The sequence below is a fragment of the Panthera uncia genome, chromosome B1 (genome assembly GCF_023721935.1).
Source record: "Panthera uncia isolate 11264 chromosome B1, Puncia_PCG_1.0, whole genome shotgun sequence".
Classification (NCBI taxonomy): domain Eukaryota; kingdom Metazoa; phylum Chordata; class Mammalia; order Carnivora; family Felidae; genus Panthera; species Panthera uncia.
In genome coordinates this window covers 44,208,014-44,220,389 of record NC_064811.1, presented here as the reverse complement: position 1 = coordinate 44,220,389, position 12,376 = coordinate 44,208,014, and the positions used below count along the sequence as shown (strand labels likewise).

The 12,376-nt window shown below is 42.4% G+C and overlaps 1 protein-coding gene across 4 annotated transcripts in view; it reads right to left on the bottom strand.

The window, feature by feature from the left end:
• The window catches only part of THEGL (theg spermatid protein like), a 49,701-nt gene extending 44,277 nt beyond the window's left edge, over positions 1 to 5,424 (bottom strand). For 3 of the 4 annotated variants that reach the window (XM_049630520.1, XM_049630523.1, XM_049630524.1), the window contains exon 1: positions 4,745 to 5,423. In XM_049630520.1, the coding sequence (XP_049486477.1) occupies positions 4,745 to 5,315 (571 nt within the window). In that variant the 5' untranslated portion in view covers positions 5,316 to 5,423. Of the gene's footprint in view, positions 1 to 4,744 lie in introns of all 4 variants that reach the window. The other variant, XM_049630522.1, reaches the window with a different exon arrangement.
• Between the last annotated feature and the right edge of the window lie 6,952 nt (positions 5,425 to 12,376).

The window sequence follows — 12,376 nt, the reverse complement described above, 5'->3', positions numbered from 1 at the left end:
TTCTAAAGCAGAGTCTGAGAACTTTTGAGAGTCTCATCATCACACTAGTTCAGAGCGGGCTACTTTAGGCATCATGGACAGGGAAAGCCCTCTAAGAGCTAGGCTTTCTCACCTTTTAAATGTGGACTGGCAGAGAAAGACAAATACCATATGATTTCACTCATATGTGGAATTTAAGAAACATAACAAACAAACATGAGGAAAAACCAAGAACCAGACTCTTAACTATAGAGAACAAACTGATGGTGACCAGAGGGGAGGTGGGTGGGAGGATGGGTTAAATAGGTAATGGGGATTAAGGAGTGCCCTTGTGATAAGCACCAGGTGATGTAAGTGTTGAATCACTAAATTCTACACCTGAAACTAATATTTCACTTTGTTAACTAACTGGAATTTTTTTTTTTTAAGATTTTTAAGGAAAACCTTTTAAGTAATCTCTACATCCAGTGTGGGGTTTGAACTCACAACCTGGAGATCAAGAGTTGCACGCTCCACTGACTGAGCCAGCTAGGTGCTCCATAACAAATTGGAATTTAAATATAAACTCGGCTGAAAAAAATTTTTAAGAAAAAGAAAAAACCCAACCAAAACAAAATAAAATAAAAATGTGGACTGGGATCTGAATAGGAATTAATCATGAGACAAAATTCTGAAACACAGTATCTTGGGAGACAAAACCACAAATATAGATTCTGAGGCCAGAGCAGGTATGGGATTGGCCTTTTAGAGAACAGAAAAGAAGCCGGTATGACTGGGGCAGAGTAAGGAGGAGGAAGAACAGAAGAAGGTGAGGTTAGGGGACCCATGGAACTCTAGAGACCCTTGCAAAGGTTTGGTTTATGCTAAGAGCAACAGGAAGCCACAGGCAGGATTATATAGCAAGGGTGGCATACTTATTTTATAAAATAGCATCCAGTTTGACTGAGCCAAAAAAAAAAATTACTATTTCTCCAACCCTTCTTCCTTCACCTTCAAATCCAGTGCCTCCAATGCAAGTTCAGAGGAAAAAGCCAAATGAAATGACCATGAGATGGGAGCAAGGAGGCCCACGTGGCTTGAGACTAGAGATGGTGTGGAGAGTGGTGGGACATTTGGTTGCGGAGGCAGGCAGGGTCCAGATCATGTGGGACCTTGCAGGCCTGCTAAGGACTTTAGATTACAAACTAAGTGAGATGAGAACCCCCCCTCTGGAGAGGTGAAAGCAGAAGAGCTGCATATAATTTATGTTCTAAAGATCTGTGATTACTATATGAACAATAAACTGGGGGGGGGGGGGGGGGGGGGGGGGGGCAGGCAGGATAGGACCAGAGTGGAAGCAAGAGTAAGCTGAAAGCTACTGTGGTAGACCAAGCAAGAGATGAGAGTGGCTTACAAAGGTGGAAGCTTTAGATGTTAATAAATGGTCAGTTATGATATATCTTAAAATTGGGGTTTGCAAATGGGTTTGGAGGCTGAGTGTAAGAGAAAAACAGGTGTCAAGAATGACTCCAAGGTTTCTTATCCTAGCACCTGGATGAATGAGTGATGGTACCATTTGCTGAAAAGGGGAACGATAAAGAAAGAACAAGCTTGAGTGTGCAAGTAAGAGCTCAGTCATGGACACGTTCAATTTTACATGCCTACTAGATATTCAGGTACAGATATTAAATAGACAATGGTTATAAAACTTGGGAGCTCAAGGGAGAAATTTGAGAAGTTACCAGCATACAATTAAAGCCATGGAACTGATGACATAACCCAGGGAACCTAGAGGCTGGAAAGAGAAGGAGGATCTAGGAAAGAAAACTGAGTCAGGAACAATTGATGAGGTAGGATGACAATGAAGACAAATAAAGACTTCCAAGAAAGAGGGAGTGAATGTGTCAAATTAATAAGATGAGGATAAAGAATTAACCATTGATTCTGGCAAGGCAGAGGTCATTATGACCTCAACAAAAGCAACTTCAGCCAAATAGAGGAGATGAACATTTAAGTGGGTTCTCAAGAGAATGAGAAGAGAGTATATGGAGATGATGACTTATAGACAACTACTGTTTTTGAGGAATTTTTCCTCAACATGGGGTTAAGGGAGTTTGTTTTTTTTTTTTTAGACAGGAGTTATTGATGCATGTTCATGTGCTGCATGACCCAGTAGAGAGAATAAAATGATGCAGGAGAGAAGAGGGGCTAATTTTAGGAGCAAAGAGCTTAAAGTTAGATAAGATGCGATCCAACATACAGGTTGAGAGAATGGCCTTTAATAGGAATAAGGACAGTTTATCCATTTTTAACAGGAGAAAAGGTAGAGTATATATATGTACAGATGCTGGGAGTTTGGTAGATTCCATGCTGGAAAATAGATTGACAGGGGAAATGTAGTGCGTTTGCGTTGAGAGCCCATTTGAATTTCAAGGTCATTAATTTAAAATCAGTGAGGATAGTTGTTTTTCTCTTGTCATTGGTTTTCAAGTGCAGGCAAGAACTGGACTGAACTGGGCAAGAACGACAGAAGGAGAAGCAAGGGAGGTAAGGATATTTGCAAAGGAGTGATTCCACTGGTGGACCATGGACTATCAAGTTAAGTAAAGGGAGACAGAGGACAAAAGGTAGTGATATATATACAAAAGGTAGTGAATGGTTAATAGCATCAATAGGTTAGAGGACCTTTTGAAGTTGAAGAATTGATGGGGGGTACAAGGAGGAAGAGTGAGCTGGAAAGATATGATATGGTTAGAGATTAGAGTGCTTAATAAGGAAATTTTGGAAATGGCACAGCAATTGACATTACAAAGACTAGAGGAGTGGGTGCCTAAGATGGGATGAAGGACACCATCATTCAAAGTGAGGAGGTCAGGGGCGCCTGGGTGGCTCAGTCGGTTGGGCATCCAACTTCGGCTCAGGTCATGATCTCGCAGTTCGTGAGTTTGAGCCCCGCGTCGGGCTCTGTGCTGACAGCTCAGGGCCTGGAGCCTGCTTCGGATTCTGTGTCTCCCTCTCTCTGACCCTCCCTCGTTCATGCTCTGTCTCTCTCTGTCTCAAAAATAAGTAAGTGTTAAAAAAATTAAAAAAAAAACCATAGCGAGGTCAAAGAACTGAGAAGCCAAGTGAATAATCCATGTGAATACTGAAATTTCATGCATGATAAGGTTGGCAGTGGAGAGAAAGCCAGTAAATTAGAGCAGTTTCACTGGAGTGGAGGGAAAAGAAGCCTAACTAGGTGGGTTGAGGAGAGAATAATGGGTGGAGAAATGGAGTCAGTGAGTATAGACAACTTTTTGGACAAGTTTTGCAGTGAAGAACAGAAAAATGATGGCAATGGGGGGAAAAGGAGGGGTCTGAAGAGGACATGGGGTCAAGGGTTTTTTTTTTTTTAAGATGAAAGGTTCTAGAGTGTATGTTTATAGAGTATATGTGAGCATTCGTGGGACTGATTCATTAGAAATGGAGAAATTAATTCTGTAGGAGACAGGGGTGATTGTGGCAAGAACAAAGATCTTCAGGAGACAAGAGTGGAATCCAAACCACAAATGGAAGACTTTGCTTTTCATAGAAAAACGCACATTTCTTCTCTGAAATATGGAAAAAGAATCTATAAGTATAAATTTGGGCAAGGCAATAGATTAGTGGTAAAAATAAAAAAAGAAATAAGAGAGCTCATGACTGATTGCTTCTATTTGCTCAATTAAGTGTAAGGCAGTCTTCACCTGTTTGGAGGCCAAAAGTATAACATTTGGAGGAAGGTAAAGAGGACAGTTAGTCACCTTCTCAGAGACTAGGAGAACTAACTTACTAGTGAATAAAGTGGGATTGCTAGAAGTATCAAATGATTGACTAAGATTTGTGGTCATGTTGAAATAAAAGCAATTATATGATTGTGTGATTTTGTACAGCAAAAGTCAGCTGCTCAGGTGTACGCAGAGGGTGGATGGTTAAGTTTAACCTGGGTTGGGGTTTTGCCAGGAGAAGTATGGTAGATAGCCAAAGAGTAAATGGAGTGGGGAAATAGGTGAGCCCCTGATAGACCATAGAATGGAAGCTGATAAAGAGGAGTCTAGGAGAACATGAGAGTAAAAGTGGTCAGCTGAGGGACTGGAAGCCCAGTTTGGACAAAGAACTGTTTTGGGTGGGGTCATCAAGGAGAGGTCATAAGTGAATCAATGGGGTTAGAGCAAGGGATGTTTATACCCAAGATCCGTCAGCTCTGCCACTTTGTGAACTTGGTGAGGACTATAAGCATTTAGTAAATGTACATTTTAAATTCCTCTGGAGTATTTTGTTACTACAACTTTAACCATGTAATAGCTAGCATTTATTGAGTACCACCATGTGCCAAACACTGACAAAAATATCCTCCCTTCAAGGATGCCATCCTCCCTTCAAGGATGCCATCCTTTAATTGGGGAGAAAGATAACGATGTAGCACAAAATCTTAAGTGCTATAATAGAAGTAATGTTTGAAGTGGCAACCCAGAGAAAATGCAGTTACTAACTGTAGTGGAGAATTAAGGGCTTCAAAGAGAAGTTACAATGAATAACCAAGGCTAGGAAGTCATCAGGTGAAGAGAGGGAGAGAGTGAAGAGATTCCGTTTCTCTTTACCAGAGTCTCAATTACTCATCAGATGACTGCAAAGCAGCAGGTAAACGACACAAAAATTACCTTCCTTTAAAACAGGTGAGCTCTTGCATGCAAACATCCACATTAGAACCCCGAGTTCTACATAGGGCTGGGTTGCTCAGTGTCTCTGGAAGGGCCCCAGCACCTACCGCTCAGGCAAGATAGCGGAATCCGTGGCGGGAATCTGGTCACCAGAGAAGGGGCGGTCACTACGGCGGCGCTGGGAAGCAACTCGGCTTTGTGGGGCTTGTGGGTCTCTCGGGAAGCAAAGGGCCCCCGGGGCTTACGGGATCCCAGGCGTTTACTGTGATTGCGCAGTGCATGGGGCTCGTAGGCTTCGTGGGGCTCTTGGGGCTCATAGAGTTCGTGGGGCTCGTAGGGTTCGTGGGGCTCTTGGGGCTCATAGAGTTCGGGGGGCTCGTAGGGTTCAGATGTCTCCTCGGACCCATAAAATTCAATGCCCCGGTCTCGCGTGGTCTGCCCGTTGGCCTCCCCCGGTTCCTCCTGCTCCTCGGGTTCCTCCTGCTCCTCGGGTTTCTCCGGCTCCTCGGGTTCCTCGGGTTCTTCGGGTTCTTCGGGTTCCTCCGGCTCCTCAAGCTTGTGCACGTCGAGGAGCCTGACTACAAAGGGCTTCGGATGGGCTTCGCGGGGAACGGCTACTTCTGTCGTGTCATGCCCATCCGAAAACGCTGATGAGCCTGAATGTTCTTGGTTCTCCATTGGCGCCCACCCTCTCGACCGGACACAGGCGCGCTGTTTGTCTTCTGCGCGACCCGAGGGACCTGGGGTGGGCGGTGCCCAAGCCCCGCCCCAGTCCGCCCAGCGCCCGGCCAGCCCCGCCCTGGGGCCCTCCCGGCAAGTTCTCCGGTTGCCAAGGGGACGCGCCTGCTCCAGGAGCCCACCTGCGCGCGCTAGCCGGCCGAGAGAAACCCGCGAGGTCCTGAGCCGCAGTTCCCGGTGTTACCGGCGAGGACTCCCGAGCGCTCTCGGTAGCTCTGTGTTACTTGCCGAGGCCTTGAGGCCGAACATACCAGCTTTCAGTGTAGTTACAGCAACGCTCAGGCAGCAGAGCCGGGTCCCTTTTCGGTTCAGAGGTTCTCTGGCGCCGGTTCTCCTTAGGCCTTTGTTCCCTAATCACGCTGGGAGGAGTAATAGTCTAAGGCCCTCGATCTCTAAGATTGATTTCCATCAGTGTCTAGTAAATGCACAACAATCATAATGTGGGTGTGGGAGATGGGTGAGACCAATATGTCATTTGGTCCAAACTTAATATTCAGGAGAAATCTCAAATTTAGATTTTTAAATTTGCCTTCACGTGAAGTTCTACACGTGTACAAGTCACAAACACAGGATTAAAAGAGATTATATTCATCTACATCTTGTGTCTCGTTATAGGGCACACTGTCTACTGAAGTGTACTATAAATCGTTTTTTATAAATCCTGTATTAGCTTGTGAACAGCACAAGTTTAAGTGTGGTATGCGTGTGCGTGTTAACATTAATTTGTTAAATGTGGTATCTTTTAAACACAATATACCAAAAATTTTATAACCCTGTTTTTGGCAACCCCCTTTCTCTTTTTTACCATTTTTAAGCTAAGAGATTTTTAGAGGTAAGTGATCTTTGGACATCTCTCAATCCCAAGTATATTTTTTGTACACTACTTGGTATTCCTTGGATATACTTTGCCTCACAGGTCAAAAAGTTAAAAGAGAAACATTTTGGATTGTGGATATCATCTAGATTGGAACAAGAAGAGAGTGGCATACCTCAATCAGGAAATCTCTCTCCCTTAGACATGATATAGACATGTGCAGTACTGTATGGAAATTCAAGAAGTATATCTCAAAAAATTGGGGAAAGGAGAAATAAAGCTATCAGAGAGTTTTAACTCAATACATGAACAATCAGGCAAGAGTTATGTAAATTTGCCTTAAAGAGGCACCCCAAAACAGTACTAGTCTACCACTAAATGGAATGTCTTCAAATATCCTATCTTAGTGGTTATGCCTATTCAAAAATTGCAGAGGGGAGAGGTTCCAACTCCAAAGACTGCAAATATTACATACAGCTAGTTCTTCAGGCCCTCTCAAGATGGATCTCTGACATGACATCACTCTGTATCAATAGATCATGCCTCACCAGGCAACTTTCTGACAGGACCGGCTTTCCAGGGATTTTGCTCACTGGTAGGGATTAGGATCACACAGAATGGATTCTGGTCCACATCGCAATTATATATTGGCATTCTAATTTTATAAACCAATCTCATGAAAATGACTTCTGTCTTTCTAGGGAGAAATTTAGGAATTGATCTGGATTCTCTCTTTCCCTCATCTCCCTCTCTACCCACAGGGCATCAGCAACTCCAGTTCATTCTTCAAATGTGTTTTTAATTCATCCTTTTCTTTTTATCTCCTTTGCCAGTACATCTCACCAATGCCAGTCCAGGCCACCATCAGCCCTCAAACTGGTGTAATGACAATTACGACACTCCAAACTATTTAGAATAAACCTCAAGTGAGGATCTGGAGAAAGGGGAACCTTCTTACACTCTTGGTGGGACTACAAAATTGTGCAGCCACTCTGGAAAACCTATGGAGTTTCCTCAAAAAGTGAAAAATAGAACTATCCTCCAATCCAGCAATTGCACTACTATTTACCCAAGGGATACAAAAATACTAATTCGAAGGGATACATGCACCTCAATGTTTAGAATAAATCTGAAGCTTTGCATCATAAGATGCCCCAGAATTTTTGTCCTTGCCTCTCTCTCCAGTCTATGGGCTCCTCCGCCCTTGCTGTCTACATTCCAGCCTCCCTATTCTTCTCTAACATGTCAAACTCTCCCATTTCAGCATGTTTCTACACCTGTCCCTACTGCCTGGAGCCCACTTCTCCCTCACTTCACATGCTGGCTCTTTTCCATTCTTTAGGTCTTGGCTTAAATATCACCCACTCAGGTCTTTCCAGCCCACAGTAATTTTATTTTCTGCCATTATTTTCTATCTCAGATCCTTGCTTCAACACAATTTATAATTATTTCAACTGCTTTTTAAATTTGTGTGTGTGGCTCCCCAGCTAGAATATAAGCTCCTTAATGACAGGGACATTATCTATCCTGGTGGCTGGTGTATGCCCTGTGCTAAGCACAGTGAATGGCTATGAATACCTATCATTACTTTTGTTTTCCTGCCTAGCAACCCTTCCCTCTTCTAAAAGTAGAACTTGTCCTTTCTGTGGGGAACTCATTCCATATGGTTTGAGGGGGCTAGTCCTGCTCCCCCCACCAGGTCTGGGCAATTTGGCCACAGAGATTGGTTCAGAGATCAATATGTGAGCCCAGCAGAGCCAATCCTGTCCCTCCATGAGATTTGCTGAATGGTTGCTTGGAAAGAGAGAATTCATGGGGCCCCTGGGTGGGTCAGTTGGCTAAGTGTCTGACTTTGGCTCAGATCATGAACTCAAGGTTTGAGTTTGAGCCCCAGATTGGGCTCCATGCTGACAACTTGGAGCCTGCTTGGGATTCTCTCTCTCCCCCTTTCTACCCCTCCCCCACTCAAGCTGGCTTTCTCTCAAAAGAAAGAAGGAATAAAATAGAGGATTACTTTTACTCTGGGATCATAAGCTACATGAATGTTGAAGGCTTGGTGTTGAGAGCAGTTCCTTGCAGAGGGAATCTGAGTGAAGCCAAATACAATAAAACCTTGGTTTGAGAGCATAATTTGTTCCAAAAGCATGCTTGTAATCCAAAGCACTTGTATATCACAGCGAATTTGAAGAACCATTAGTTCAGTTGTGATCATGTGACATTCAGCGTCACGTATTACTTGTATTGCAAGGCATTGCTCATTTATCAAGTTAACATTTTTTAGAAATGCTTTTGCTTGTCTTGTCGAACACTCGCAGAACAAGTTACTCACAATCCAAGGTTTTACTGCAGAGGTTAGCAGGACCAAGAGATGGAGAGACAGCCTTGTTATCTTTGAGCCCTTGAATCTGCCCATGCCCAGATAATAGTGCCCTTTTTTGACATACAAATTTAAGTTGAATTTCCATCATTTTTAACTGCAAGAGTTCTGGCACATAGCTGGTGCTCAATAAATGTTGACTAAATGAATAAATGAAAAGACAGATTCTACTCTTATTGTGCTAACTACACTTAACAGTTTCTGGGCCTGGAAGGCTGGCAACAGACATTACTCCAAGGTAATCCATGCCACCTGTGAGGCCTGTTGGGAAGACTGACAGCCAGGCAGCATCTTTGACAACACACAAACCCATCTTGGCTGAATGCCAATTCATTAGAAACCCATGTGACATGTACCTCCTTCATTAGCCTGAGAGCATCCCAAGTCCCTGCTTTAATCATACTCAAGCAGCCACCACCATGCTGGCACTCAATAGCTTTTCCCTGAGGGAAAAACTCCAGTCATATCACTTACTGCCAAAATGCAGAAACTAGTGGTGCCTGGCTGGCTCAATCAGAGGATTATGCAACTCTTGATCTTGTGTTCATGAGTTCAAGCCCCACATTGGGTGTAGAGATTACTTTAAAAAAATACAGAAACTAAAATTAGAATGTGAGGAAAACAAGGCTGAACAGAGAAGAACAGAGTTATCATTCCATATGGTGGTTGGCATCACCTTTGAAATAAGTATCCAGGAACTATCTGCCCTCAGCTACCTTAGAAAACATAAGGAAGAGATGGAATCAGAGTTTAGGGCTGGAAGAAGTCTGCATTTGATTTGATCCTTTTCCAGAGTGAAGACCAAGTAAGACAGAATATCATTAAGGAATCTGTCCAAAGACCAGTACATGGCAGTCTTTAGGGCAGAGGCTGAAATCCAGGGTTTCTGACAATCTTGAATCATTGAGTGATGAACCTTCATAGGCCAGACAAAAGATCTGACTGACATTAGATACCCAAGTGGCTGTTGTGATATGATACTGTTCAACATTATTCTGTAACTCTGAAGCTGAGAAAACCAGAGACCTTAAAGTATCACACTCTAATGTCTCATCTCTCAGAGGGCAATTAACATTTTGCACATGTATGCCTAAGTTCAAGTGCATTCCATTTCAACCCCAAACTTAGATATATGCTAACATTCAAAGAGGCTAATCATCTTCACCAAATTTGTTTTTTTTATTTTGCCACAGATTCCAAATTTTAAAAGGAAGGATTTGCATAACAAATCCTTTTTTCAAATCTTCTTTTTTAAATTCAGAGTATGGGGGTGCCTGGGTGGCTCAGTCGGTTAAGTGTCTGACTCTGGCTCAGGTTATGATCTTGTGGTTTGAGTTCAAGCCCCACATCTGGCTCTGTGCTGACAGCTCAGAGCCTGGAGCCTGCTTCGGATTCTGTGTCTCCCTCTCTCTCTGCCCCTCCCCTGCTCATGCTCTGTCTCTCTGTATCTCTCAAAAATAAATAAACATTAAAAATTTTTAAATAAATAGATTCATAGTACATATTCTTAGTTTTTTTTAATATAGCCTATTATTTTTGACTACTAAAAGTTTTTATTGCTACTTGTATGTATTTACAACTTTAATGCAATATTTTAACACAAATAGTTAACTTAAGTTTAACATATAAATATTTACAAAATACTATGCAGGGAAAAGTAGGTTGATGAAAATTCAGTTTAAGTGAAAGGTTAGTCTCTTAATCACTGCTAATGGGAGGAAACCCAAATCCAAATCATTGCTAATGTGATGAGAAAGAAAGTCCCATACTTCCTGGTATGTTCTAGTAATTCCAATATTCTTTAGATTGGAGAAATCAATAGGCAGAAGCTGACCGCTGTGTCCAGCATGTGAAGGTGTAGAAAATCCAGCGAAGGAGGGGAATCCCCTGGCTCCAATCCACTGACCACACTGACCCTCTGATGGATCAGGTGGGTGAACACAGCCTGGTGTGTGGGAGGTCTCTGTTTAGGGGAAGGAGCAGCCTTGCTTTAGGACCCAGGCACACTCCTGGGAAAGGGTCCATCAGGTCTTGGCTTTGGGTCACCTGGAAATGTGAAAGCTCCTTGTGATATGCTGATTCTGTTTTGGTTTTAGGCGCTTGAGCAATTTTAGCATCTCTCCCTTCTCCCTTGTTGTTTTGACTACTGGGAGCTCTCTCCCTTCAGTTCCCGAGGCGAGGGAGTAAATTCCTCCACCAGTATCATGTTGGTCCTCTTCATCTTTCTGTAAGAGTGATATAGACTATTTTTAAAGCAGTTTTAGGTTCACAGAAAAGTTGAGCAGAACATAGAGAGAATCCCTGTATATCCCCCATTCACTCATAACCTCCCTCATTATCAATATCCCCCACCAGAGTGGGACATTTTGTTTCCATCGACAAACCTACATTGACACATCGTTATCACCCAAAGTCCATAGTTTATATTAGACTTGATTCTTGCTGTTGTGTATTCCATGAGTTTGGACAGGTGTATAATACATGTATTCATCATTATAGTATCACACACAGTTTCACTGTCCTAAAAGTCCTCTGTGCTCTCCACCCTTTCATTCTTCCCCCACCCATCTAGCCCCTGGCAACCACTGATCTTACTGTCTCCACAGTTTTGCTTTTTCCAGAATGTCATTTGGTTGGAATCATACAGTATGTAGTCCTTTCAGATTATCATCTTTCACTTAGTAATATGCATTTAAGTTTCCTCAGTGTCTTTTCATAACTAGATAGCTCATTTCCTTTTAGCACTGATTAATATTCCATTGTCTGGATGTATCATAGTTTATTCATCCATTCATCTACTGAAGGACATTTTGGTTGCTTCCAAGTTTTGGTAATTGTGAAAAAAGCTGGTATAAACATCCATACGAAAGTATTTGTGGGAACATAAATTCTCACCTCCTTTGGGTAGATGCCAAGGAGTGTAATCATGTGGTAAGAATATATTTAACACTCTCAAACTGTCTTCCAAAATGGCTGTACCATTTTGTATTCCCACCAACAATAAGTGAGATTTCCTGTTACTCCACATCCCCACCAGCATTTAGTGGTGGCACTGGTCTGGATTTTGGCCATTCTGACAGGTGTTCTAACTTGCATTTCCCTTATGACGTATGACGTGCAGCATCTTTTCATATGCTAATTTGCCATCTGTAAATCTTTTTTGGCAAAGTGTCTGTTTAGGTCTTTGGCCCATTTTTCAGTTGGGTCTTTGGCCCATTTTTCAGTTGGGTTGTTTGTGTTGTTATTGTTTGGTCTTAAGAGTTCTTTATATATTTTGGATAAGAGTCCTTTATCAGATATTTATTTTGCAAATATTTTCTCCCAGTCTGTGGCTTGTCTTGATAGTGTTGCTGGCAAAGCAGAAAGCTTTAATTTTAAGGAAGTCCAGCTTATCAATTCTTTTTTTTCATGGATTGTGCCTTTGGTATTGTATCTGAAAACTCATCACCATACCCAAGGTCATCTAGGTTTTCTCCTATGTTATTTTCTAGGAGTTTTATAGTGTGTGTGTGTGTGTATGTGTGTGTTTGTGTGTGTGTGTGTGTGTGTGTGTGTGTGTGTGTGTGTGTGGTTTTTTAAAATAATTTATTTAGTTTTTAATTTACATCCAAGTTAGTTAGCATATAGTGCAACAATGATTTCAGGAGTAGATTCCTTAATGCCCCTTACCCATTTAGCCCATCCCCCCTCCCACAACCCCTCCAGTAACCCTCTGTTTGTTCTCCATAATTAAGAGTCTCTTATGTTTTGTCCTTCTCCCTGTAAATTTTTTATATTATTTTTGCTTCCCTTCCCTTATGTTCATTTGTT